Source organism: Oryzias latipes, chromosome 5 (genome assembly GCF_053564925.1).
Source record: "Oryzias latipes strain Hd-rR chromosome 5, Olatipes_Hd-rR_3.1".
In the NCBI taxonomy this organism is placed as follows: Eukaryota; Metazoa; Chordata; class Actinopteri; order Beloniformes; family Adrianichthyidae; genus Oryzias; species Oryzias latipes.
In genome coordinates, this window is record NC_136241.1 from 33,507,910 (window position 1) to 33,535,038 (window position 27,129).

General features: G+C 42.0%; 4 protein-coding genes and 3 long non-coding RNA genes across 15 annotated transcripts in view; 3 read left to right on the forward strand and 4 right to left on the reverse strand.

Annotated features, from left to right (window-relative positions):
* Nucleotides 1–5,909, forward strand: part of loxl2a (lysyl oxidase-like 2a) — a 33,286-nt gene extending 27,377 nt beyond the window's left edge. Inside the window, exon 14 of the mRNA XM_004069189.5 lies at nt 2,545–5,909. Coding sequence (XP_004069237.1) covers nt 2,545–2,618 — 74 coding nt within the window. The 3' untranslated portion in view covers nt 2,619–5,909. The remainder of the gene's footprint in view (nt 1–2,544) is intronic.
* Nucleotides 1,353–7,372, reverse strand: r3hcc1 (R3H domain and coiled-coil containing 1). Of its 8 annotated transcripts, none has more exons than XR_013656107.1 (9): nt 6,663–7,331; nt 5,477–5,614; nt 4,834–5,326; nt 4,130–4,302; nt 3,960–4,030; nt 3,797–3,892; nt 3,569–3,726; nt 2,315–2,389; nt 1,353–1,872 (listed from the first exon to the last, which is right to left on the reverse strand). XR_013656107.1 is itself a non-coding variant. In XM_078947747.1 (9 exons), exons 2-8 carry the CDS (start codon nt 6,704–6,706, stop codon nt 3,617–3,619), a joined length of 1,161 nt encoding a protein of 386 aa, XP_078803873.1. In that variant the 5' UTR covers nt 6,707–6,808; nt 7,261–7,372; the 3' UTR covers nt 1,353–2,389; nt 3,569–3,616. The 8 variants fall into 8 exon arrangements, 6 of the variants coding, with proteins under 6 accessions (XP_078803873.1, XP_078803875.1, XP_020559243.1 ...); XR_908837.4 differs by having other exon boundaries at nt 5,477–5,650; nt 6,663–7,297; XM_078947747.1 differs by having other exon boundaries at nt 1,353–2,389; nt 5,477–5,650; nt 6,663–6,808; nt 7,261–7,372.
* A 1,095-nt stretch (nt 7,373–8,467) lies between these two features.
* On the reverse strand, nt 8,468–11,284 carry LOC101169354 (mitochondrial intermembrane space import and assembly protein 40-B). The gene is made up of 3 exons (XM_004069190.5): nt 11,104–11,284; nt 10,298–10,396; nt 8,468–9,548 (listed from the first exon to the last, which is right to left on the reverse strand). The coding sequence occupies exons 1-3, from the start codon at nt 11,123–11,125 to the stop codon at nt 9,214–9,216; spliced, it is 456 nt and encodes a 151-aa protein (XP_004069238.1). The 5' UTR covers nt 11,126–11,284; the 3' UTR covers nt 8,468–9,213.
* Nucleotides 11,285–12,093: 809 nt separating this feature from the next.
* On the forward strand, nt 12,094–13,237 carry LOC111947474 (uncharacterized). The gene is made up of 3 exons (XR_002873324.2): nt 12,094–12,230; nt 12,864–12,943; nt 13,022–13,237. It is a non-coding gene; the product is annotated as an uncharacterized LOC111947474 (long non-coding RNA).
* Nucleotides 13,238–13,366: 129 nt separating this feature from the next.
* On the reverse strand, nt 13,367–14,519 carry LOC111947475 (uncharacterized). The gene is made up of 2 exons (XR_002873326.2): nt 14,383–14,519; nt 13,367–13,639 (listed from the first exon to the last, which is right to left on the reverse strand). It is a non-coding gene; the product is annotated as an uncharacterized LOC111947475 (long non-coding RNA).
* Nucleotides 14,520–14,923: 404 nt separating this feature from the next.
* Nucleotides 14,924–20,123, reverse strand: LOC101169601 (protein transport protein Sec61 subunit alpha-like 1). Of its 2 annotated transcripts, XM_078947778.1 has the most exons (13): nt 20,082–20,123; nt 19,748–19,949; nt 18,823–18,890; nt 18,667–18,732; nt 18,512–18,590; nt 18,299–18,430; nt 18,078–18,187; nt 17,684–17,837; nt 16,713–16,873; nt 16,425–16,622; nt 16,115–16,306; nt 15,958–16,034; nt 14,924–15,860 (listed from the first exon to the last, which is right to left on the reverse strand). In XM_078947778.1, exons 2-13 carry the CDS (start codon nt 19,752–19,754, stop codon nt 15,674–15,676), a joined length of 1,431 nt encoding a protein of 476 aa, XP_078803904.1. In that variant the 5' UTR covers nt 19,755–19,949; nt 20,082–20,123; the 3' UTR covers nt 14,924–15,673. The 2 variants fall into 2 exon arrangements, with proteins under 2 accessions (XP_078803904.1, XP_004069239.1); XM_004069191.3 differs by lacking the exon at nt 20,082–20,123 and having other exon boundaries at nt 19,748–20,064.
* Nucleotides 20,124–21,416: 1,293 nt separating this feature from the next.
* Nucleotides 21,417–26,569, forward strand: LOC144992226 (uncharacterized). Its single transcript, XR_013656108.1, has 3 exons — nt 21,417–21,475; nt 21,603–21,617; nt 26,434–26,569. It is a non-coding gene; the product is annotated as an uncharacterized LOC144992226 (long non-coding RNA).
* The last annotated feature ends 560 nt before the right edge of the window (nt 26,570–27,129 follow it).

Genomic DNA, 27,129 nt, shown 5'->3' on the forward strand with positions numbered 1-27,129 from the left:
ATTTAGGTGAGACCTTCAAAATAAGATATGCTGCTTATATAGGTGAGACCTTCAAAATAAGATATGCTGCTTATATAGGTGAGACCTTCAAAATAAGATATGCTGCTTATATAGGTGAGACCTTCAAAATAAGATATGCTGCTTATATAGGTGAGACCTTCAAAATAAGATATGCTGCTTATATAGGTGAGACCTTCAAAATAAGATATGCTGCTTATATAGGTGAGACCTTCAAAATAAGATATGCGGCTTATATAGGTGAGACCTTCAAAATAAGATATGCGGCTTATATAGGTGAGACCTTCAAAATAAGATATGCGGCTTATATAGGTGAGACCTTCAAAATAACATCTGATGCTTATATAGGTGAGACCTTCAAAATAACATCTGATGCTTATATAGGTGAGACCTTCAAAATAACATCTGATGCTTATATAGGTGAGACCTTCAAAATAACATCTGATGCTTATATAGGTGAGACCTTCAAAATAACATCTGATGCTTATATAGGTGAGACCTTCAAAATAACATCTGATGCTTATATAGGTGAGACCTTCAAAATAACATCTGATGCTTATATAGGTGAGACCTTCAAAATAACATCTGATGCTTATATAGGTGAGACCTTCAAAATAAGATATGCTGCTTATTTAGGTGAGACCTTCAAAATAAGATATGCTGCTTATATAGGTGAGACCTTCAAAATAAGATATGCTGCTTATATAGGTGAGACCTTCAAAATAAGATATGCTGGTTATATAGGTGAGACCTTCAAAATAACATCTGATGCTTATATAGGTGAGACCTTCAAAATAACATCTGCTGCTTTCCTGTATCGTTGAACTCAGACTTGAAGACCCACACCGATGAAAAAAAAAAAATTTTCTTTAACATGTTCTTGTAGCATTTTTCTGATGGTGGTGGAAATAAAGTGGGATGAAAAAGTAACCAGTCAGTCAACAATTGTGCAAGTTTAATATGGTATTAGAAACATCCAATTATACCCTTTAAAGAAAAGCTGTAATATTAGCAGTGTTATCAGATGTTTAACCCTTGTGCTATCTCAGATGACCCCACCCTTCCATTGACGTGTTCTCCCTACCATGACAAAGGTGATAAAGGTGGAAAGATTTCATGTAATCCATGGACACCAGTGAAGATCACAAATCATTGAAGAAAAACGGTTCAGAGCACTGTCCAGTGGGTCTAGATGACCCAACTCCCAACGTTAAAGTGCCTAGGATAGCACAAGGGTTAAAAAAAATATTTAAAGATTTAAATATTTTAAGAATATTAAAAGATTTGTAGATTTTTGTAGAAATGTGTAATAAAAACAGTCTGCAGACCAGAAAGACAGTTAATGCTGTGAGTTTATTGAATTACAGTTGGGCCCAAATGTTAAACAGATCTTTAAATGGCTGCTTTATTTTGACCAAAGATCAGAAAACATTAGGAGTTTTGATGGCTCAAACCAAAATGGAGATAAAAAAAAGCTCTTTTTTGTGGATATAAATGCATCCATCCAGTATTTACGCCATAAGGAAACAATACATCTTCAAAAACATCCATCTGGAAATCAAATTTTTTTTTTTTAATGGTCAACATGCAATCAAAGCCGCCTGGATGTCCATGTGAGGGTTGTGTCTTCAGCGCCTGGTTGGATGAGCCGTCTGTGACAAACTGCAGCACAGACTCGTTTCAGCAGAGTCCTGCTGAGTTTTTACCGTCCTGCCTGAAGCCTCTCCAGCGACTGTGAAACCTTCTTCAGAGGAAGAAGTTGCAGGACTCGTGTCGTTACATAGAGAAAGAAAATAGCCTCATCCGAGTTGTGCGTGCATATTTCTGGACTCATGCAGTACATTTTGCGTGTCACTGTGTGCACAAAAATGACAAAAAAACAATTTACACATCCACAAATTCAAAGTAACTATGCATACAAGCCTTTAACAAGTACGCACAAATCATCTGATACGCACAAAACCGCGTTTACCCACAAATCAGCTATGAGACTCTTTTCACGTCTCCAGGTTTTGTGTGCAAATGATGCGTTTAAATGCAGCTAGAATGCTGGGTCATCAGAGTTTTCTTATCTTGGAACTCAGATTGTGGATATTATCTGACATTTTCCCCACTTTCTTCAACAGAAATGCCCGATAATTTATATTAAAAAAAAAGTGCATGTGAACACACAATTACAAGTGCACACAGTCATGCACAAAATGTACAGCTTCAGTAACAAATCAAGAATTACGCACACACCTAGTCAAAGTGACACACACATGCAGAAACGCGTTACAAATAAAAAATTACGCACACACAGATTGGATGAGACCGTTTCCTCTCCGTGTGTCGGCGTCCTCGTGTTGAGTTCGATGGTCAGAGGAAAGACCTGCCAACAGAAAGCAGGAAGTTGGGTCGCTTTCTGAAGAAATCCCTTCTCCTCACAACTGTGACAAAAGAAAATGAGATCTCTTGATCGGCAGCTCGGTGTCTGGGTTTTGTAGTTTTTATCCTAACTCTTCTTTTCTCCGTGTGATTTCACAGGTGGAACGCGGAGTTCAGACGTGGACGACAACACCTTTCCCGGTCTTCAGACCAACCAGTTTTCTCACAGGTAGACCCGGAACGGACTGAACAGGGGGACGGCATCAGAGAAGCGTGTACTCATATTGAACAACCACTAGGGGGCAGTGTGACCCTGCTTCCTTGGAGAGGTGCTGGACCGTTGCTGAGCTCGGGGTTCACGCGCTGAAACGTCACACGACTGAACTTCATTTACATCCTGCAGCTGCATTTTTGCTGCTCAACTGTTGCAATAAGGACTGAAGCCAAATAAGTAGAAACCTTTGTGCACATTTTTTTTAAACCAAAGTTCGAGTCAACGCTAACGTAGCTGTCAGCTTTTTTTTTTTACGAAACTTGACGAAATCAGAAGTTATTTTATCCTAAAACTGCCATAATGATCTCTAAAGTCAAAGGACTTCTGGAATTAAGCCCGAAATGCTTATATGGGCCCCCGTCTGCAGAATAAACAACCCAAAGTGGGATTAACATCGTCGCTGCCAGAGGCGCCGAGTAAACACAGCAGCAAATGGGAACAGATGGTTGGCTTTGTTCATCTGTGAAGACTTTCAGGAGGAAAGTGAGGTCAGAAGTAAATATCACTTTTTCAAACCTTTCTGTTGCTTTCCGCTTCATATCTGCTTCTGTCTGAGTCTGAGCTTTGTTAAATTATTACAGTCCGGGATGTGGAGTACTGTACCACGCGTGTTTGTGAAAAAAACGCCTCCTTGTGGATTTGTACATTAGTTTTTTCAAATGCAGAACCCGCAGATCCTTCATTTTATAAGGACGGCTGGTTGTTGCTAAATGTTTTTCTCTGCAGAGATTTCAAAAAGAAAATACCTTTTGAATAAAAAAATGTATTAAAGCACAACTTTTTTCCCTGTTTTTATAGCATTTTCTGTGTTTCCAAACACAACTTTAGTGCTTTGGTCACTAAAAAACAAAGCAAAGAAAGGAGATCTGTTGGAGGAGATTGTAACGCTAAGATCTGATGTCTGATTACCAGATTGTCTCCTCCAGGATATTGACTGTGAGAATATTCAGTTTGACGTCAGAATCGCCGCCCTCGGTCGCGGCCCGGCAGCCCCAAAGCTCTGGTCACCATTCGCCTGGCAACAGCAGAGTCGGTCTTTGGACGTTCCTTCACCGGCTGGAGAAACTCTGAGGAGAAAACCCACAGTCAGTCTCTCCATCTACATCCACATCTGCAACAGGGTGGCGTCAGGCTCACCCAGATGTTTGACGGCTGTCCTTTTAGCTCTCTTACTCCCCTCGGAAAGACTTCGGGCCTTCAGCGCTGGGTGGTCGATGGAGGCAGCACGCTGGGCTGCAAAACGCAAACCCCACTTCAGTCTCTGACGGATCCCAGGTCAAACCCCGCCTCTCATTCTCACCTGCGTCCTCACTGGAGAAAACTCCCAGCGCGTGCGTGTCGTCCACCCACTTGATCTTCATCCCCGCCGAACTGAGAAGACACAAACCAACAATCATCTGTTGGTGTTCAAATGTCTCCGTGGTGCTGGAGGACGTGAGCCGGTGGGAGCAGGGAGGAGCTTGTCCCCACCTGTAGTCAGTGAATGCATTCAGGAGGTCCTGAGTCTGGAAAGCGACGGGGAAGTCGTAGATCTCAATGACGTGGTGAAAGTGATCGGAGCAGAAGAGGCTCTCGTAGGCGGAGTAGTCATTGTGAGCGGGATGGACCGAGACGCATTCTGCCTCCTTCAGATGGGACTTGATCTGAAAAAACAACACATTTCAGAGACCTGACGCTGGGGTCGCCCATCTTCTCCCATGGGCCCATGGCGCTCTGCCGTGCCGGGCAACAGCCATTGGGGCCACCGGGCACCGAACACCGAGACGCGGGCCAAGAACGAAGCCAGGACCCAGGAGCTGCCCAGCCCCGGCGCCCGACGCAAGCAGCCCAAAGATCACGATGCAACCGCAGCTCCACCTCTACCCCGGCCCACAGACTACACTACCCTCTACAAACCCCCTCACCCAACACATTCCTCCCGTATCCGCCCCCAGGGCCCTTTCCACCATGCAGAGGGGTGGGTGAGCCCCAGTGGGCCCCGGCAAGGATCCCCCAGGCCTGTCCCTACCCATGCGCTCTCTCACACACACATTCTACTGATTGCCCCCCGTCCTGCCCCCTGTCCTGCTGACTGGTGGACTACACCAAACAGGAAGCATGGGAAAAATATAGCAGAAAAATCCTATTTTGGTTTTTTGGATTCCTTGAACTCGAAAGGAGGAGTCAGAACTTACCAATTTAGTGAGGTGATCCGCCTCTCTGGTCAAATCTGAGCTCTCGGCATCTTCTCCCTGTTCTAAGCTGAGTTCAGATAAGCAGGACTGAGTCTGTTCCAAGACCAGATCTTCCCTGAGACTCAGCTGTGAGGGTTTCCTCTTCTCCTCTGGACATGATGCTGAGTTGTTTCCTGATGCGTCAGCGTCACTTTCTGCTGCGGCCTTGTGGCGGTCACCCGCCTGAGGCAGACCCCCGAGAGAGACTCCGCCACAAGCAGAACTTTGGGACTCGTGGTTTTCTGCAGGTCCTGTTGAGTTCTGTAGTGACAGTCTCTGCCGAGCAGCTCGCGGCATGTAAAGAGGCTGGTCCGGCCGTTTAGGAGCCCGACTTTGTGACGAGGCTGAAGGTTTGGCCTTTGTTTCCCCTTCCTTCTGCCTATGAAAACGCGCCGGCTCGTCACACAAGCTGACTTCAGGACCAGAGTCTGCATCTTCATCCACCTCCGTTTTTCTGCAAAACAAACCAGAGACTTGATTTGTATATTTCAAATGGTCTCGAACCATTTGAAATATACAAATGTCTCACTTTGATCCTTAGAAAACTGGTCACTGAAATGTGTCCCACAAACTGTAGGACGACAGATTTTTGTAGAGTTTGTACCTGAGTTCAGAGAAGCAGACCACCACCCGACGCCACCAATTCTCCCCCACAGAAAAGGTGGCGAGATGCGGCAGTCCCTCTGCGATCTTGTGAATCAGGAATCGCAGTCTGCTGGGTAAAGGGGGGAACAGGAGCACGCTGGGAGGGACACACAACATGTCATTTCTCATTTCTCTATAAAAGCAACAGATATGATGACAGGTCGGCTAAAATCCAGCATATAGCTGTCCTAAATATAGTAAACGTATCCTACAGGGGTCTGCTTAATGCTTTTATCCCTTCATTGTGGCTCTTTGGCTTTGAAGAAAACTGCTAATAACTGAGCAAAACTATGAGAATTATAGAATGTTGTGGTGTTTATACTTGATAGTAAAAGGAAACGAAGGATGAAGGCAGAATAAAGTCATTATAATAAAAAATATATGTTAAACTATCTTGCTTTTGTGATTCTGTTAAATCTCCTGCAACAGGACAAATCTTATTTGACAAACAAGGTATTTTATTTTGAAAGAAGTTAACATTGTTATACATGGGAAAATATAACCCCATTATAATTCAATTATTAGAAATAAGAGGGACTTTGTGGCTCTCAAGCATCTTTTAGCGGGAAAGGATGCAGACCCCTGTGTTTGTATCATGTTTAAGTCCAAAACCGGACCTTTAGAGGACATCTGACTGCAGCTATAATTGTATTGTAAATGTAAAATTCAACTACAATATTTTGTTTTTAAAGTAAAAACCTGAGGGTGGGGGGGGGGGGGTGAAAAGAAAAAAAAAGCAGATCATTTTAAGTACTGTAAACACATACTGAGAAGCTCCACAAAGATGTCAATGTGGGATTGATTTTGTTTAAAATTCCTGCAGTTTGCGTGATCTACCATAAATTACTGTTTGTGTCCTTTTAATCATATAGTACCGGGTCTACAACAGTTTTTAGTTTAATTAGTTTTTTTGTTTGTCGGTTAGTAAGCTTCTGAGTAGACCTTTGTCGCCACCTAGTGGCAAGGAGAGGAATTGTTACTAAACCGTCAAGCTGATTCTACTACATTACAACTTACTACTGCCAATAATAATAATAAAAATAATAACGATGATAACCTAAAAGTAGACATAAAAGTAGTAAAAGTTTTATCTTGAGAGAACATTTTCTACGTTGAACTGTATAGTAAATGAAGGACAGCCTCACCTTTTTGGGTTGCTTTTCGCCTGATACGTTTCCAGTTCCTCCATGACAGCATCCACAAACTGGTTTTCTTCTTTTGACAGATAAATGTCATCGAAGCCCAGAAGAGCCAGGGTGCAACGAGAAATACGCTCCGGCTAAAACAACGACTGAAATAGTTCCTCTTTAGACAGTGTCTAATGAAGGATTTAAAACTTTATGAAGCTCAAAAAGGTTCACCAAAGAAATGAGAACATAATACTTGAGAAATCACAACCGAGTAATAAAGCTGTGAGAGTCAAAGGGCTAAATTTGAGATGTACAAAGGATTTAATGACCGTTCTACAACGAACAGGGGGGGGGGGTAGTTATAAAAAAAATTCAAGTCTGACCTGCAGCTTCATTAAGGGTCAAAAATATTTTTTATTTAATTTCATATTATTCTGTCTTTCGGTGCTTCTACGACGCTTTACGAGTTCACATCGTCTAACTACTTCAACTAAATGAACACATCAGGTTCAATCACGTGACTAGTTTACTGGCAGACACTCGCAGCTGAAACTGACCTTTAAATATTAGGAGAGAGAAAAACAGAGAATTAAAAAAAAAGCCAAAAACTGACAGCTTCAGCGATGTTCTATCCCCTTTTGGCTTTTCCCTGTCCTTTTCTTTTTCTTCAGTCGGGTTGTAAGCAGTTGAGTGGAGCCGTATCGCCACCTAGTGGCAAGGAGGGGGATTGCGACTTTTTTTTAAGAACACCGGGGACATCCAGCAAAAGAAAAAAAAAGAAATAAACTGTACATCAATTGTTCAAAGTAAACACCAGTAAACATAAAATAAACTTATATTAAATTATAAAGCTGAGCAAAATGACAACTTTTAATTGTTTTTTTGTTAATACTGAGGGAAATGGAGTGTAAGTGAAATCTAATTTGGGCTAGTAAATCAACAAAATTGGGAGCTTTATTGCTATTTAGCTTTGTGAATATAATACTTGGTTGATAAAATCAGGAGATTTATCAAATAAAATTTAGACAAAAAAATAATTAACAAAACCAAATATGATATTTTGTCAAAGTAAAATGTTTATACATTTTTTTTCATCAGGTTTGTTAAGATCGTTATCAGGTTTCCTTTTACAAGGAGAAATTTTAACATAAGAAGGAATACTTTGAGAGATAAAAATCCTAAAACCTTGTAATTCACACGTGTTCCAGCGTGGAACCTTGGAGGATTTTTTTTTTTTTATCACCAGTGACAGTTTGTAAAGTTAGAGATGTGGAAATCTGAGTTTGTCTTCAGATCACACACCAGTTTCAATTCATTTTTTACATCAAACTATTTTTTTTTATAAACAGAAGTGTGAAGGCCAAGGGCAAAGACAGAAATATGTTTTAATTCATATTCAGACCATTTCAAATTCATATAGGCCTAAGCCACTTCAGTTTATGTTCAGACCAGTATCAAACCAGTTTAATTTCACTCTGACCAGTTTTAATACGAATTAGTCCAGTTTATGTTCATATTTAGACAAGATTTTAATCAAATCATATTCAAACTAGTTTTTCTAAACTATTCAAATTAGTTTCAAATCATATTGAGGGAAGTTTAACTGGATATTCAGACCATCTTAACTTTATAATTAGATAATCTCAAATACATCTATTTAATATAGTTTAAATTCTTTTTCAAACTAGGATCCAAACCAATTTCTCTTCATCAGTTATAAATCATAATTAGACCAGATTCAAATATTTAGCTCTAAGGTGGCAAATCTTATGTTCCATATTTTACCAAATCCATTAGATAAATAAAACCTTAAGGAAAAATATGTACAAACCTTTATAACCTTTATTTGGATATTAATTCAGTAATCTGACAGGAACCTTTAATCATCAATAAACTTAGATCTGCTTAACAAATTGATAACTAATAAATAAAAATATGGATCCCATCAAAAGTAAAACTGATTTGTTTTCAGACACAAAGAAAAGAATAGAGACTTTTTTTTAAAGGTCTTTTTAATCTGAGCGCTCTGTGAAACGTCAGTGAGATCAGCGGTCAAGCCCCGGTCTGCCACCACCGTTCACGTGTCGGTGACTGCAGGAAGGAAGCAGCGACCCCGAAGTTCCTGCTGAACACGCATGTTCAGACTTCAGGAAACATGTAAACTGCACAGTGGTTTGAACAGCAGCCCTTGTTTCTGTTTAGCTTTGGTCTCCAGTAATTAATTAAAATAGGGGGCGTCAACAAACGATGCTAAGAAAAAACAAACAACAGGTTTGACGGTCACCGCTCAGGATTCTGCTGCTTTGGATGAATCAGTGCTGTGATGCGCTTCTGAAAATACAAGAATGATAACTGCTTTAAAGCATAAAATTAGACTAGAGTTGCATTAACCTTTCATCTAAATGGACCTGTAGGAAACAGCCATCTTAGCTTTTACAACATTTTTAAGGTCCCAGGAAAAGTAGAAGCCCACATTTTTGTAGATGACACAATGTCTCTGTTGGTCTTCTTCCACAAGGAAACCTGAAGCTCGAATCAGAGCTCCAGCCGTCACAACAGGCCGGTTTTAGCTGGCAGTCGGGTTGACTGTGGGCGGCGGGTTCTCAGGCGACACCTCAACGGCGGACGGACTAGAGTCCCTCTCAGAGGCGGAGCCGTCGGCAGGAGCAGACTCTTGAGACGAGTCTTCCTTGTCGTCCTCCTGGGGATAAAGTTCGGGGAACCTCTGCATGCACTCCTGCATGCTGCGGAATTTGTCGATGCACTCGGAGCCCTTCACCTCCTCTTTGCTGTAGTGGAAGCACGAGAACGCCTCTTTGAACTGGGTTCCACACGGCCCACTGGCCATGCCGCCGAGACACGGACAGTTCCAGTTTATCCCCCCGTCAGGAAGGATCAGGCCTTCAGGAAACAGAGAAGAGCATTTTTCAACATCCCATACCAACAACACTCTAGACCACAGCGCAAAACGAGCTGCTATCTGCATTTAAATATATCAGATAGGAATCCTAATGAGAAAACCTACTGGTAAAAATAAGAAAAAGAGTAAAAACTGTAAGCCACATATGGAGAATCAATTGCTTTTTGAATTTATTAAGTTGCAAATCTGAAAACCTGAAGATAGTCGGTAATGAAATGTATGCACATTTGCCAACAAGTGTGAAGTTTATACTTTAATATTGTTAAAACTGAAGAACAAAAGAACCGTTTACCAATCGGAAAATCAAAATTCCACTAACTTATACTCTTTACAGCCGGAGCCAAACCATCCAATTTAAAAAAAATAGGAAAACTTAGATGCAAATTTTATGAAATATATCAGAATCCCAGCATCTGTGACAAAGAAATTTCACAAACTAATCACACCACCGTGATAAATAATTATCGCTTTATAATCCCACCGTGTCTCCATCAAACAAGCATTACCTTGTTTTGTTTTTCAGCTGCTTTAATCACAATTTTTCTTTTTGGTGCAAAAGACAGCCTCAGATTTGAAGGGAGAGACTGTAGCCGTCTTATTGATGTGTCAATAAGTGAGTCTTAAACTCACCACCATGTAACAGCAAAGTCATGACCCCTGTAACCACTGGATTCTGTGATGTTATTTAGTGTAAAGAGGAAACCGAAAAGCGGGAGAAGAAGAGACAAACCCTGCTCCTCGTAGGGGTCGTTGGGGTCATCTGCGATCAGCTCGGCGTTGCTGGGAGCGTCATGATCCTCCTTGGTCACGAAAATGATGCGATCTTTTCCTAAAAAAGTAGGAACAGAATCAAAACGATTACCAACAGGAATGAGATACATCCAAACGGAAAACTTTAAGATGAAAAATTTACAAATTCTGAGCTAAAAATAAATTATTTCCGCTCATTTTAATTGTGAAAATGCAATATTATTTTATTTAAACAGCACCTCCAGCTTTTTGGGGGGCAGAATAAGGTTCTCGGTTCATTTTTTTGAGGTAAAATGTCGCACTGTAATTGATTCAAGTTCCAGCTTTCTTCTGGTTTCGTCGTGGAAAAAACATTTTCCAAACCAAAGTTAATTTAGGAATTTATTTTTGACAAATAGAACGCTAAAAATAAAATCAGGTAATCTAAATCAACTCAGTTCAGTGAGACACATAGGTGGTATTCAAAACTCAACCCTCTGGGGAATCGTCATTAATCATTAAACAAGTTGAGTAAGGACTGAGTTTTTGCCTTAATACTCCCACAGAAAAACGACTTTCTTTCATCTCTGGGCCACCCAGTGGGTGACGCCCTAATCTTTTGTGCACTAAAACGGGAAAAGTATTCTAGAATGTAATCATATAATCACATATTAAAACCACCAGAGGCCTGTGCTTCCCTGAACATCATTCTGTTCAAACAGGTTAGCTTATGTAGCTAGCTCTCTGACATTGACCTCTGCTGGTTGTTTTTTCATTAAAAAAAGATTCCAAATGTCATTAAATTACCGTCTTCCCTGCAGTACGACATGTCTGATTGTGGTTTGGATCAATGGTTCTCCTTGACAATAGATAACCTGTCAGCAAAACGCAATGAGACGTCTTAAGGAGTCTCATTTGACATGCTACCCGGTGTTTCACTGTAACGAAGCAGCACCTGACACTCACGCTGTCGCACGACAAGTACGTCATTTCCGCTGCTGCCTTCTGGCTTTAGTTTTCCATATTTTGAGATGCTTTATTTTCTTTTCAGCAAGTTCTATGTTTTTATACATTTCTGCTACGTTTATTATTTGATGTGGTTGAATAAGTTTGGAATGATGACATCGATTGTTGCTGCTGATAATCTGATTGATTCCTTGATGTTTTGTTTTGTACTTTGTTCAACGGGGGGGAAAAAATCCTTATTTAAATTTTTTTTAAACGTCTTTGAAAAATAATTGTAACATTAAAAGAAAAGAAAATCGCTATGGCTGTAACAAACTTATACAAATTTTAAACAAATCAACATTAAATTTGAGATTCTAATCATATAACAAGGCTTTAAGTAAATGTGTATCCTCTACATTTAGCATAAACGAGAAAAGAAGATATATTTCTATTTTAATTGACAACTATAGTCCACATTTTTCTCCCAAGGTCAAATGTTCTGACCAAAAAGTAGTTATTTGGTCTTCATTGTACACGATGGCCCTGTTATTTTAGCATTTAATCCATTAGTATGGTGTCAAAATAGAGCCTAAAGTATTGCGCATCAAAACAGTAAAACCGCGCATCAAAACCCCAAATCTGCGAATCAAAATGCATAAATTGAGAACCAAAACCCACAATTTGCAACCAAAAGCCTTTCCCCAAAGCACAATCCTATTTCTCAGCTGCCGATTTGTTTTCTCGCCATTCTGAAATCCTGTTTTTGAGTTGCAGTTTTATTTTGAAACTGTCTTTTTGAGTTGCGCTTTTATTTTTTGAGTTGCGCTTTTATTTTTTGCGGTTTTGATTCTAAAACCTGTCGACACGTAAAAACAGCGACATGTCAGTCAAGGGGAGGGGAGGCGGGACATCCCTGATATCCAGAAGCTCATTGGCTACCGAATAAGACCGAGTCTTACGTCAACAGACCAGTTTAGAATGTGCCGGTAAGTTTCTCATGTTTTTCATATCTTTTACTATATTAAAAGATCAAAATTGTACTTTATTTAACCAGAGGACGCCAGCACATTCAGATGAGGAGCTCCACCAGTAGCTGCTAGTGAAAAAAGATGTTAGAAAGTTAGATGTTGCATGAAAAACTATCACCATTGTTCTCCTGTGTTAGCATGCTAGCTAGCTCAATGCTAGCGGGGTATCCAGCTCTTCTCATGACTTTTGTGGATTAAACAAAGTACATTTTTTACCACAGTGTCAGGATCGGTCATGTCAACCTGGGAATAATTGTCCGTGAATTGTCACTAGGGTTAATCAAATATGTTATAACCTATAAGGTTTCTCAATATTTTTCAGGGTTTGTAACAGACAGAGGGAATTATTGAACAGAGAAACAATATTGCTGTGCCATATTATTCAAAATGTATGCGTCTGCACTATGCAGACTGGCAGAAGTCCGGTATTCGAGTGAACCAGAGCAGAGTAAATTGTAGCAGACCAGCAAAAACGTGTTTTATTCCACTTAAAATTATTCCAGTATTAGACATCAATAGAATTATTAGTATATTTAATTGGGTGGTGGTTTTAAAATTGACTTTTGCTGTATGTCTGTTGTTTTCTATAAGGGCCGTTGTTATGCATACCATAACAAAAAAGGCAGGAATACTGAGGCAGCTACGACGTGGATGTCTACATCTTCTTTAAGGTAATGAAAAAAAATTTAATCTTAATTTTTCTCTTCTTTTTTTGGTTAATTAACTTTGCTGTTTTTGTTTCTTTCCAGATGCAGGCCCCAAAGACGTCCCAGTGTGATGCAAAGGCTGTCCAGCAGGCTCACAGACATCTCCTGTCAACTGAAAGAGAAGCCTTTAAAATAGTTGTCCATTTTGACCACACTGTCTGCTTCCCATTTCTTAGTGCCTGTACGAAAACAGTGACTTTTCCACCTCAAGTCTTTTAAGGAGTTTTAAAAACAGTTATTTTAATTTCTCTGAATTGTGGTTCAGAATTTCACAGAATCTAATGCACTTGAATCTGTGTTTCAGAGATCTTTGCAAAACCATCAGTCTTTTGTACAAAACACATTCAATGGTCAAACATTAAAAAATGAAGCTTTACAAAATACCAGTGGTGATTATTAGCCATTTATTTTCTTAAGGGGGGCAGTATTTTGTAAGGCAGATGAGATCTGTTCACATTGTTAGTTTTTGTTACATCCTGCTGTGATGACATGCATAGATCAGTACATAAATGTTAATGTCTTGGCCATGGTTTTCTGATGTCCCACAAGGGTTGAACAGGTCTGAGAGGAGAGAGGACAAGCCACAGAGGGAACAACAACTCCAACAGTTTCCTGCTCTGCCTGGTTTAAGTTAGTCTGTCGTCCAATGTCCACAGCATCCTGCACACAAAGAAAAATGTATTTAAGACAGTTAAAATGAGTGTGTGTGTGTGTATATATTTATATATATATACACACACACACACACACCTTAATTGCTACTCAGTAGCTGCATATTGTGAAAGGTAACTTCCTGTGTTAACCTGCAATCTTTAAGGTTGAGAAAATTATTTTGGAATACAGTTCAGAATCAGAAAAACTTTATTGATCCCACCTGTGGGAAATTTGCTCTGGTACTTCAAATAAAAATTGTTTCTTTTATTTATTTATTTTAAATAGGGATTAACTTGATCCCAAACTAGGAAAGGTGTCACTTTCTTGCAGCAATATGTTGCTTTTGTTCAATCCATCTGTGTAATCCCTAAGGAAATATTGAAAAACCTTATATATACATGAATGTACTTCTTAAAAAACTATTTGATTAACCCTAGTGACAATCCACGGGCAATTATTCCCAGGTTTACATGACCGATCCTGACACTGTGGTAAAAAATGTACTTTGTTTAATCCACAAAAGTCATGAGAAGAGCTGGATACCCCGCTAGCATTGAGCTAGCTAGCATGCTAACACAGGAGAACAATGGTGATAGTTTTTCATGCAACATCTAACTTTCTAACATCTTTTTTCACTAGCAGCTACTGGTGGAGCTCCTCATCTGAATGTGCTGGCGTCCTCTGGTTAAATAAAGTACAATTTTGATCTTTTAATATAGTAAAAGATATGAAAAACATGAGAAACTTACCGGCACATTCTAAACTGGTCTGTTGACGTAAGACTCGGTCTTATTCGGTAGCCAATGAGCTTCTGGATATCAGGGATGTCCCGCCTCCCCTCCCCTTGACTGACATGTCGCTGTTTTTACGTGTCGACAGGTTTTAGAATCAAAACCGCAAAAAATAAAAGCGCAACTCAAAAAATAAAAGCGCAACTCAAAAAGACAGTTTCAAAATAAAACTGCAACTCAAAAACAGGATTTCAGAATGGCGAGAAAACAAATCGGCAGCTGAGAAATAGGATTGTGCTTTGGGGAAAGGCTTTTGGTTGCAAATTGTGGGTTTTGGTTCTCAATTTATGCATTTTGATTCGCAGATTTGGGGTTTTGATGCGCGGTTTTACTGTTTTGATGCGCAATACTTTAGGCTCTATTTTGACACCATACATTAGGACCATATGAGCACCAAACCTGTTATCAGTGCGCCCTCTAGTGGACGTTTGTGACTATTACACCTTTACAGCCAGTTCCCTTAACGTAATGATTTTCTAATAAATAAAAACACAAAATGTTGGAAAACACTTCTTTAATAACACAATTATGTCTTACATAAAGTAAAAAGAAGAAAAAAAAAACCTTTCAGACCAATCAAATCCATCCTCATCCTGACCGGTATTCTGCAGCAGAATAAAGCACATTGACATTGAGAAACATTGTCCTTTAAGGACCAGGTGGCAGAAAATAACACCACGCCCAATGCAGGACTAGCATAAACATCACTGTCTGTGATTGTAAATGGTAAAGTCACAACGCTGCTCTGACAATAACACAAACATGACGTGTTTTTCTCCTTTTCACATCCTAATCGAGGCCTCCAAAAACCGCAGGTTAGAACATGTCACTGCCGTCTACCAAAGCGCTGAAACCCTCCAGCGCTTTGCTGTCAGCTGTCGCGTCTTAGTGTTCTTCAAAGAAGCTACAAAAAAAAACAAAGGCCCGAGGTGAGTCAAAGACAGACGCTCGCGGCCGTGTGCTTTGACACGGTTGTCTGTGGGGATTTAGGCAGCCTGCAGACGGATGGCGAACTGCGATCGGACTAAAAGGACTGAAGAGACTCCTTACCAAGCTCAAATCTGGGAAGAATCACAGTTTTTCCAAGTGAACAGTTTGGTGGAGAACAAAGGCGATAGAGTAAAAACATCTATCCCAGCTGCAAACATTACAATGAATAAACTGCAAAAAAACAAAATAAAATAAACATAATCAGGGGTATTTCTTTGAGTCTGGTGTGTCAGAACGTTGCCATTTTATTGACTTAAATTCAGAAGAGAAGTGCTCCCATACTGCCAACTTCACTTTGCTCTTTGACAAAGATCTCAAAGTACTGGTAGATGATGGTTACAGCCAAGAGGATTCCTGTCCCCGAACCGATGGCACCGAGAAAGTCCGCCATGACAGACAAGCCGCCTATACAGAGGCCACCGAATGCAGCGGCTGTAGGGATATACCTGCAGAAGCAACAGAAAGAAAGAAAAAAAACACTTTGATGAGCTACAAGTCCATAGCATGTAACCTTAAAATGCACTCTCAGGTTTGCCCGGTTACCTGTTGAGTTCGTGCACCATGGAAGTCTCTCTGTGTCCTCTCATCACCATCTGCTGCTCCTTCAGCTGCTTTGCCACCTGGGAAACGCGAGCAGACATCCATCAACATCCGACGTCTGCCAAAAAAAAGACAGCGGTTCTCACCAAAGCTCACTCACGTCTTTGGCAGAAGATCCGGAAACCTCAATCCAGGTTTTGGAGAAGAAGGCGCAGGAGCCGAGCATGAAGACTATGTAAATGGCGGCATGGACCGGGTCGTCCAGTACGGAACCAAATGACTCTGGCGGAGAGAGGTAGTAACAGAGACCGCCCACTGGGTAGGCTCGAGCAGGTCCTCCACTGGAAGTGTCCTGGCAAGCAAAAGCTCTGTGAGCAACTTCAACATCTGTGCCTTCTGGCCACAAACGAGAGGCCCGTCACGGCCTCGGTACCAAGGATCCAACGGGAAAACAGGCGGGGAACACTTACAGACCAGGTTCCTAAGAGGTTCACCAAAAAGTTGCCGCTGAAACGCGTTGACAGCATCTGAGAGATCACATAGAGATTGGACACCAGGGCAGACTGCAGGATGATGGGGATGTTGGAGGTGTAGAACAGCTTGATGGGGTACGTGTTGTATTGACCACGATAGCGAGCTGATTTGATTGGCAGGTCCACTCTGAAGCCCTAAAGAAAACGTGAAACAAACACTTCATGAAATATTTACAGAAAAAAAAAAAAATCAATCAATTGATTTTGTTTCTGGTGTCACCAAACCTGGAAATATATGACCACGGCGAACACAAAGACGGTGGCGATGAGGTTCATCAGGTTGGGCAGGTTCTGTCTGTAGAAGGCTTCTCTCAAGGCACGGATTTTGTCAGTGCGGGTCGCCAGCAGGTGGAAGAGAGCGATGATGGCCCCCTCAAACTCAGTGCCTGGATGGACCACAAAGCGTCAGTCCTTCTGACACACGTAAGCTGCGTCTCATTCTTTGTTCATTTAGAGACCCTCTCCAATGAAAATGGGGGTTTTAAAATATTCCTGTGACATTTTTCTGATGACATGTTTAGAGAAAATCAAAGTTGTATTTCTTTAGTCAAATCCTGAATGGGGAGCAGACGAAACAAATGCAATTGAAAAGAGTGTGACAATGGGCGGAGCCACAAGCTCCATTCTGATGCATCTACTTGCAGATAAATAATAATAATAATAATAATAACAATGGATTGGATTTATCTGCCAGTACGCAGCCACGCCTCTGATCATCATGGGGATGGGGATTGAACCGCCAACCCGTCAATCATTGGCTCAACCGCCTGAGCCTCTGCCGCCCTGATCCATCCACGTCTTTGTTTTCCACGTCTGAGCTGGAATCCCGCCCCAAACTGCACGGTTGGATAACGCCAACAGTGCTCGCCATTTCTGTTGCATCTATAATGTTAGGCTGGGGGTGTGCAGGGCTGTAAGCTAGCAGGAGAGCGCGTACACTGAGAACTCTCAGCAACAGGGAGGTGTGGGTGGGGGGTGGGGGGGAGGCTGCTCCGTGCCAACAGTCCCGCCCACAAGTCAGAGGTGAATTTCTAATGAACTCCTGCCGCTTTACAGAAACTGCGTCGTAGAAAACGATGCAGGTTTTTTGATTTTGCCTCAAAACGGCACCATCAGAATTGAAAGACCACCTTGGAAATAGATCAATTCAGATGATCAGAAAAAAACAAAAACACTTTTGTTTTCATGTCCTGTACCTCTTCCTGTGTTGACAGTTGTGGGACTGAAGGCCTTCCAAACAATAGTCTCACAGATGTTGGTGGCAATGAAAAGGGAAATACCCGAACCCAGACCGTAGCCCTTCTGAAGGAGCTCGTCCAGCAACAGGACGATCAGACCTGCGACAAAGAGCTGAAAACACAGGCCGCTTTGTTTAGAGACCGGCTGTCCAGGTGAGCGCCTTCGTCTCAGCACGCTACGCGACCGAAGGGGTCGTCTCGCTGATGCCTCTGAAACGTCTTACTTTGCTGTAACCATCAGAACATTTTCATTTTCCACAGAAAACTCTGATGCTGATGTACAGAAATTAATCTATGATACAGTATTTGATTTTTGAATTTTTTAAAAGCATAAATGATCATTTGTATAAACCTGAATGATGATGAGCAGGCAGATCCCAGCCCCCATCTCTGAAGGGTCTCCATACATCCCAGTCATTACATAAACAATGGCCTGTCCAATGGTGATGATCATTCCAAACACTGTACAAAGGAAACAAAAAAAAACTCTTTGACATATAATGTTGTTGCAAATGTCACCAAGTCTGGAAGTTTCAAAGGATCAAAGACTTTTCAAAGTTATAGAAATCCTACATTTCTGAGCTCCGTTGAAGAGGGCTCTGTCCTTTGGGGTGTCTCCCACCTCAATGATTTTGGCACCAGCCAGCAGCTGCATGATGAGGCCTGAGGTGACGATGGGCGATATACCCAGCTCCATAAGAGTACCTGGACAACAGGTAAGGTTAAAAAAAGCTTGTGAACTACAGATCAAAAATAATACTATTGTGACCACAGATCGGAAAGCACCTCTGTTGGAAGCCAATATTACTCTCATCCAGTAGAAAGGATCCGCTGAGTCTGATGACATGATGCCAAACAGGGGAATCTGAAGGGACGATGAAGAGAGATGAGAATAACACTCCACAAACACCGACAGTTAACCGTCACGAACAGATACCAACCTGGCAGCACACCAAGAAGATGAACAGGGTGATGGCAGTCCATAATACTTTTTCTCTAAACTGGATCTGCAGTTTCAAGAAAACAAAAAAAGGTGAGACGACATTCATTTTTAGGAGCAGATCATAAAATGTCAGTAAAAAGATAAAGACGCTCACCTTTCTTTCTGGTTTCTGAATTTCTGGCAGGACTGCACAGAAAGGCTTGATAACTTCCAGAAATTTAACTGCAAGAACAAACGTGGAAACTTAATAGAAGTAAGATTTAACAGTATTATCTTGGAACTGTAAAATTAAAATAAGCAGCACAGGAATAGAACTTTATTGATCCCACAAAGGGGAAATTGCCTCGATACACCACAGCTGTATTAAAAACAGCAGATAATGAAAATCCAAATAATAAACAACAATGAATGGGGAAGCTGCCACTCAAGCAGGTAATTGATGATCCGTCTAGCACACCTACAGCAGGTAGACACAGATGCAACGTCATCACTAGCAGCTGCTCATAAAGCTAAACATGACGTCCAGCTCAACAATGAATGAAAGAAAGAAACCACAAACAGGATAAACAAGGAAAGCCTCTTTAATCTGGACAACAGGCATTTCACCAGTTTCCAGATTAGCCCTCGCAATCAATTACACTTATTTCTTTTAAAGTCAGTTGTTTCACATTTCACTAACTCGCACAGAATTTAAGGATTATAAAGAAAAACGTTTTTTTTCCTATTTATTTTTAGCGACAAAAACGGGGCATTTTTGGTTTTTCAGTCACCATTAGCTTAGGCTAACAAAGGTTAAAATTAATACACCAACTGCAAACACTTGTCTGAAGCCTGCCTTAAAAAAGGCACTTTATGACTGACGAAAATATGGCTTAATCACACTGAACCGTAAAGTTTAAGTCACAGAAAACACAGTGTTAGCTTTGATTTGGTGCCTATTGTCAGCTAGCTTAAGTTGCCACCTACACATCCAGGTTAGCTAAATTAGCTTCCATGCGAGCATTTGTCTCTATTAAAATAAAGGTGCAGCCTACAGTTAGGACCGTCACAGTGAGAAGAAATGAAAAAGATGCACGTACTCCCCATGGCTTCCGTTACCCAACTCCCGTGTTGCTGGCTTCAGGTCGACCGCTCAGTGGAGTCAGTGTGGCTCCATCAGCCGCTCCGAGAGGAAAGAGGGAGCCGGAGAGACACGTCACCACCAGAGGAGCCGCTGTTACACGTCACTGCTTCCACACCCTCTCACGCGGCGTTTCGCGCGAGGAGATGTGCATGTTCCCCCTGAAAGTAAACACGCTCTCTTCAATGTTTCAAAGGGACAATGTCTATCTAAAACATTTTAAACGCAATTATTGGGAAATTAAACGTCTTAAACACAAAGACATCCAATCCGAAAGAGGGCGCTGTAAACACCTGTTTCTAAAGCTGACTCCTCCTCGTAGAGATTGGTTTTTGAAGGGGGCGTGTCCAGAACTGGGTTGATAAAATAGTCCAGAGAGCTGGTGAGGCGTGGCCACAGATTGTATATAAAATGTTTTTTTTCTTAAAAAAAGCGTTATTAGCAAACATTGCACATACAAAAGTTGACACTCCACACTGTGCAAATTACAAAATGTTCACATTTCCCAGGAAATTGAACAAAAATGTCAAAAAAAGCCATAACAATAGCGAGATAAAACTAGTTAAAAAAAATAAAAAAAGGAATTATAAAGGTGTCTTAAAAAAGGTGTGTTTTTCAATTGTCATTTCTGTGATTTATTTTCTTTGCAGTGCAGAAATGATAGATAAATATATCTATATATACATAGACACATTTTTTGGCGGGTTTTAATTGCCGTATCAGGGCATCACTATCTGTACTTCAAAGGGATTGGTCGTTTTCCTAGATGAACGTCTGGTCACGTGCTCCCAACACCTTCCGCGGAGAGTTTAAAAGGTAATCAAACGCAGGTGTGAATGTGTTTGTTTGGCTCAGTTGGGATGCGGCTGTGGCGGAGCTTCAGGTTAGTGGTTCTTCGTGCTATTCTTCGGTTTTCACAGGAAATTTCACACCTATTTTGTGAAAATTTTGCTTTTAAACTGGACCTTTTGAGTCTAATGTGATGTTTTATGGAGCTGCTGTGAGAATTTCAGAAGTTTCTTCAGGGGGAATGAGAAACACATGAAGGTCCAGTTACCTAAAGGCCTCTTTTGTGGAGGAAAACATTTAAGTTGTTTTTGCTCTAAATATTAAGTGTTTAATTACAAGTTAAAGATTTTATTAACTAACCTACAATTTGTTTTATTTAATACATAGCTGTTTAACTAAAATAACTCCTTACTTAGAGTCTTAATATGCTTTTTTTCTCTGTTGGTACTTCATGCCATAACAGATCTTAATTAGTTTGTTAAATTGGTTCCTTGTAGAAATCATTCTACAAGGAAAATTTGTAGAATTCATCCTGTACTAAATACAAAAACCTGTAAAGTGAAGTTATTAGCCTTACAGCAGTAGTCTTGGTGTAAAGAGTATACATCTTAAATTGGGCATATGAGATTTACAAAGTTAACTCAAGTGAATTCTTAGATTTTTGTGGGGTTTTTTCTCCATAATTTTTAAATGCTTAATTTTTCATTGGCTGTGTTTAAAAAAAAAACCTCCTAAAGTGGGAATGAAACTGACTTTTTTTTTTTTACTGAAGCAAAGCTTAATTGTGGCTTTATTCTATTTCTCCCTCATGATTCATCGCTGGAAATTTTGCCTGTCCAGGAGGAAGATGGATGGATGGATGGATGGATCTCAAGCACACAATGAACATGACAAAGAAGTACGTATTTGAACTATTTTAACATGATCAGTCGAAACCCTGAACGATGGCTTGGTGTGGAGGCTTTGGACGTGCTGAGTCAACTTCTAAAATACACTTTTTTTTTTTTTTGTTGTTTTTCCCTCAGGAAGATCTTCAACCTGTAAGTCCTTTATTTCTTGGTTTGGCCGCCGTGCCGATCTTTTGCTTTTCCACTTTCTCTAAGCTTGCATTGAAGGTGACTACATTTACTTTCATTATACAGCAGTGAATGCTCCAGAGTTGATGAGGATTGAACTTATTGTCTCAAGGCATTTTCGGCTGAAATGTATTTTGATAACTTTTCCACCTGCTGGTCTTGTAGATCTGTAGGTTCTGGGCAAATAAGTAGTTTTTTCCCTGTCTGACCTCCTTTAATGGAGTTTCTAATTAACAAAAATGGGTGCTTGTGATAAATTTCATTTAAAACTATTTTTAACGCACACAATAGCGTTCCGTTGCGTGGAGCGTTCCGTTGCGTGGAGCGTTCCGTTGCGTGGAGCGTTCCGTTGCGTGGAGCGTTCCGTTGCGTGGAGCGTTCCGTTGCGTGGAGCGTTCCGTTGCGTGGAGCGTTCCGTTGCGTGGAGCGTTCCGTTGCGTGGAGCGTTCCGTTGCGTGCAAATCCTAAAGGTATGTGCCATCAAGCTTTTACCTGCTGTTTCTTTAATGGGCGCCGTGCCGTCACTGTATGACTTTCTGGCCGCCGTGCCCCCTTTTGTTTAATGTTTTACTTTTTTGTGTCGTATGCAACGTTTTGAAATGATTTGTTTTTATGGGCTGTCCACTTTGTTTGAGTTTGTTACAATAAGTTCATCCTCTTTGATGGTCACCTTCAATGCCATTTCTCTTCTGTCAGGCTAGTTGAGGCTTAGCATCAGACTTTAGTGTGGTACTTGGAGGCTTGGGAGAGTCCAGTCTGGTCAGGATTTGATCTTCAGGAAAGTGTTGCTCCTGAATTATCTGGATGAATTCCTATAGGTCTGCAGTTTGGAAGCTGTTCTCTGCCCAGCAGATGTTCTCAGGGCTATAAAGGTTGTGGTTGTTGGGCTGGAGCTGAATGAGAGAAGCATTATTTGGTTTTTGGATGTGGGATTTGGAGGTTTAAACGAGGAGAATATTTTTTTTTCTTGTCTTCCACTGTGATTGGATCAGTTTGTGCAGTTTTTTTTCAGGTAGAGCTACGACAGGTAAGAACCAAATTTTTTATTTTTTTTTTTTTTTTTTTTTTTTTTTTTTTTTTTTTTTTTTTCTCTCAACTTGTCCTGTCCAACAGCTAGGCAGACAGATGAGAGCTGAGGGCCTCTTGGGTTGGACATATTGTACTTTAACAAGAGGGGTTATTAATCTTCAGACAAACCAAAGGTATGTCTGAATAAACCCCTTTTGTAATTGAGGCCAAACTTTATTAATTTCAAACATGTCTGAAAATCTTTGGTGTTGGACCGGACGGAAAAGGAAAGAGGGGAAGAAGAAAGAGGGACGTTAGAGAGAGGGGGGGTAGGGGGTGATAATAGGAGGGGAAAGGGGATAAGACCATGAAGCAGCATAAAGCAACAAGTTTACTGGTTGTTAATCATTATGGTAAGGTTCAAATGTAAAAAAAAAAACAAAAAAAAAAAAGGGCGGAGCCTGTCCACACACACACTCAAATGTTATAAACACACTTGTTAGTTGCAAAAATGTCCACCTGTCGACATGTACACAAAACAGATAGTGTTCACACGCATACTTATGCCTTAAAACCAACTAGTGTGAAATATTTCAGTCATTCAGTCTGTTGAGCTGACACCTGTGCTCAGGTGAGTGTTTATGTTCTTCTAAAATGGATGGTGGAACGTGAAAAGAAGGAGGGAGAGTGCCCAGCCATCCCCACCCCAAGACCCCCACCGCACCAGCAGCGGCAGCCGGATTCCCCCCAACACCACACGGGAACCGGCAGGGAACAACCGCCGCCCGGGCGACCAAGCCCGCCACCCAGGCCAGGGCCAGCAGGGCCGCCGCAAGGCCCCCAGAGCCAGAGAGCAGGGAGGCACGGAGGGAAAGAGGGCGCCGCCCCAGCCCAACCAGGAGAGCAGCCCCCCCGCCGCGCCGGGAGAACCCAACGCAGGGCCCCACCGGAGAAGGACGCCCACAGCCCCAGACGAGCACCCCACCACCACCCAGGAGTTCCGGGCATCCCCCCGCCCCAACCCCAGGTACGGGCCAGGACCCCCCAAGGGAGACCCACTCCGCACTCCAGGCAGCCATCCGCCCGGCCAACGGTTGGTCCAGGGAGGAGCGAGGCAGGGGCCCGCCGCCCCCGCCCAGGAGGGGGGAACCCCGGGGAAAAAAGAGGGCCCACAAGGGGTGTTGTAAATATGGCCCGACCAGGCTCGGCCACAGTTGGAAATTTGGCGGGGCCCAGCACTCAGGAGCAAGGACCAGAACCCACCCCCCAGGGACACGAACACCCCCGGCTCAGATGTAATGTGAACCCCCCCACCGCGCGGAGAGAGCACCGCCGGGCCCAGGAAGCCAGCACCCCGGGGACACAGCCGCCGTTGCAAAGGGGGCCCGTACCCCCCACCAGGGAAGAGGCAGGGGACAGATGGTCCTAGGTCCCACCTTCCTTGCAAAATGTGTGTGCGTGTATGTGTGTTTGAGAGAGTGTGTGTGTGCATGTGTGTGTGTTTATGTTGGGATGTATATATTGAGGGGGGAGGGGTGTGTGTACTAAGGGGGGTGCGGTTAAAATTGGCGGGTAGGGCACTAAGGGGACGTCTCCTGATTACTCACAGTGACGTCCCCTCACCCTCCCCACCAAGGGGCCCTAAATGTCTAAGGTGCGGTTAAAATTGGCGGGTAGGGTGCTAGGAGGACATCCGCTGCTTGCTGGCAGTGATGTCCAAGCACCCCCCCTACCAAGGGCCCTACATGTCTAAGGTGCAAATAAAACCGAAAGAGGGGGGGCCCACTCCATACGGCAACCATAGGAGGGGGGTCACTGCCTAGTAAACCCCCCCCCCAAGGCTCATCGCAGGCTAAGCCCCCCACCCCCTCACCCTATTATGAGGTTATATGAGGAAGGGGGTAAGTTGGGGACAGATGATAGACTGTCCCCCGGTGGTCAAACAGCCGTCCCCCGCCCCCCCCCCCAGCAAGGGGGCCAGGCCCACCCAGCCCCGGGGCCCCACCCCCGGAGGCGCAGACACCCCAGGCCCAGCACCACCACCCCCACACAGAGAGAGGGGAGCCAGAAGGCGCCGGCCCCCCCCGGAGCAAGCCCAGGCCCCCACCCCCAAACGCCGGCCCTAGAAGAGCTCTGGTCAGGCCTCGACGGGACCGAGGCAGCCAACCGGCCGGGGAAACCGCCGATGGCCTCAGCGGAGACCCCGACCCGTCAACCCCCCCTGCCCCGTACCAATAGTGGCCCCCCCCCCTCCCCCAGAATGCCCCCCCACAGGACAAACCAAATTTTTATTATTGTGCATGCGCTCGGCCTTTGCTTGATTATCCTCAAAACATTCTTGCATCACTTCATCCAACAATATGGATCAGTCAGTTTTGAATAGTACTTGCCATCATGGGGAAACACTGCATCACTTCAGCCAACATGAAATCACACACAATGGCTCTTTATTACCCATATTGTAAAAACCAGTTTCTTTGTGTATTCTTGAATTTAGAGATATTGGGACTCTGTTTTGAATAGATGAAGCACTGAGCTCTGTTTTAGTGCTGCACACTGACACATGGAAGCCTTTGCATGTGATCTTTATTTTGATTTTTGATTTGATTTGAAATGGTTTATTTCAAGCAATTAAGTAGAAATAATACACAACATCAATATAAACGTCAGTTATACATTCATACAGTAACTAATCAAACTTAGGATAATTAGACATATTAATAAATATTGCTTTAAATATATCACTTGGTATGTGCTCGTTTGGATAGTTAAGTTTCTGTGATGGTGCAGTCCGGTTGGGACATCGAAAGTGGTTTACTTGTGATAAATAGCTAAGGTTCGTGTTGGTTTTCTTTAGTTTACCAATTTAACTTTGAGTTATTAAACACTGATTTGTTCCAAAGGCTGCTCTGAAGGTTTGGTTCAAGGTTCTGCTGGTTCATGTTGGTGTTGTCCATGGATGTGAAAAGCCCAGCCCACAACCAGGGAGCTGTAGATCAGGGAGGACTGCATGTTCCGTCTGCCACATCCACATGTGTTGGGATGCATGTCTGGGTAATCATTTGTCAGAGCACAGTTTGGGAGCTGCTTCTTGTGCCGCTTGTTCCTCTATGGATTTACTATCTCAAAACGCTCCTGGTGCTTTCATGTTGGCTTTCTCTTGATCCTTCTATCTGAATCTCCTGTTTTTGGATCCTGTGACTTCCACTATTATCCTGTCCAGTTAATATTTTTCTTCAGTCTAGATCTTGTCTTTTGGCATAGATCTTTTTGCTTTTTCTGGAGCCGTCTTACCCATGTCTACTTATCCTGTCTGCCTATTTCTCTAATTTTTCCCACTTAACTCTTAAATCATTTCATCTTGCTACCCCACCTTTCCAAATCTAAGCTTTTCTAGAGTATTCTTTCCCTTTCCCATTCTTGGTGCCCAAAACATAAAATTTTAAGTATTCAAATAAAAATTTTTAGATTGAAAAATAAAAAAGAGCTTGGCGCAAAGCTAAGACAAATCTTTTACAGTAATGCAATAAAAATATGAAGGAAAAAAGGTATAAACTATAAAAAAACTATTTTTTTAACTTGTTCATGCTCCAGCAAACTTCCTCTTAACAAATTCTGTATTTTGTTTGAAGTTTATTGAAATATTAACTTTTGTAGCATGATGGGTTTAACTGTAAATGGTTTATATTTTGACCCATTTTTTATTTATTTTTTTATAACTGTAATTTCTTTTGAAAATGGTATTTGCACTAACCAGTTTATTTTTTCACAGCAGCTTAAAGAGAACTTGATTGACCTGAAAATGAAAGCCAGCCTCTCAGTTCTCATAGATTCTGATCTGGGACAGATTTTAAGCATCAGATCTGGAGACAAAAAGCTGAGTCTCCTTAAAGGGATTCGGTGAAGATTTCTCCAGCCAGTAAACAATCCCTCCAGAATGCTCAAACTTTCAGCGATGGAACTTGGACAAAGTTGTTTTGCGGACGACAAATCCATGATGCAATGAGGAGAGGCAAGCAAAGATTAAAGGAAGCTAAATGTAAAAGATATGGATCTAAACATTCACAAATTATGCTGGATAAATGGATAAACCTGCAATGAGCGTAAATGATAAAGATGTTGAAAAGAAGGAAATAAGGAAGAAAAAGTTGAAAGTGGACTAAGAAGCAACACTTCCCTATTGGATCAGTTAAGACCATTAAGCAAATGGAGTTGAGGATTAAAACCTGTCTGAAAGCCAACTTGAGGAAAAACTGGACATCGGGGAAAAACGACACACTTCAACATTACTAGACCAAACGCTTAACTCGGTGTCTACCTGCTATGCCACTGCAACCATCCCTCCAGGTTCCTCAAACATTCAGTGATGGAACTTGGTCAAAGTTGTTTTGGGTCAACAAAATGATGCCCTGTGGAGATCAAAAAAAAGATTCCAGGACAGAAAATGTAAAACTTGACTTATGTTCAT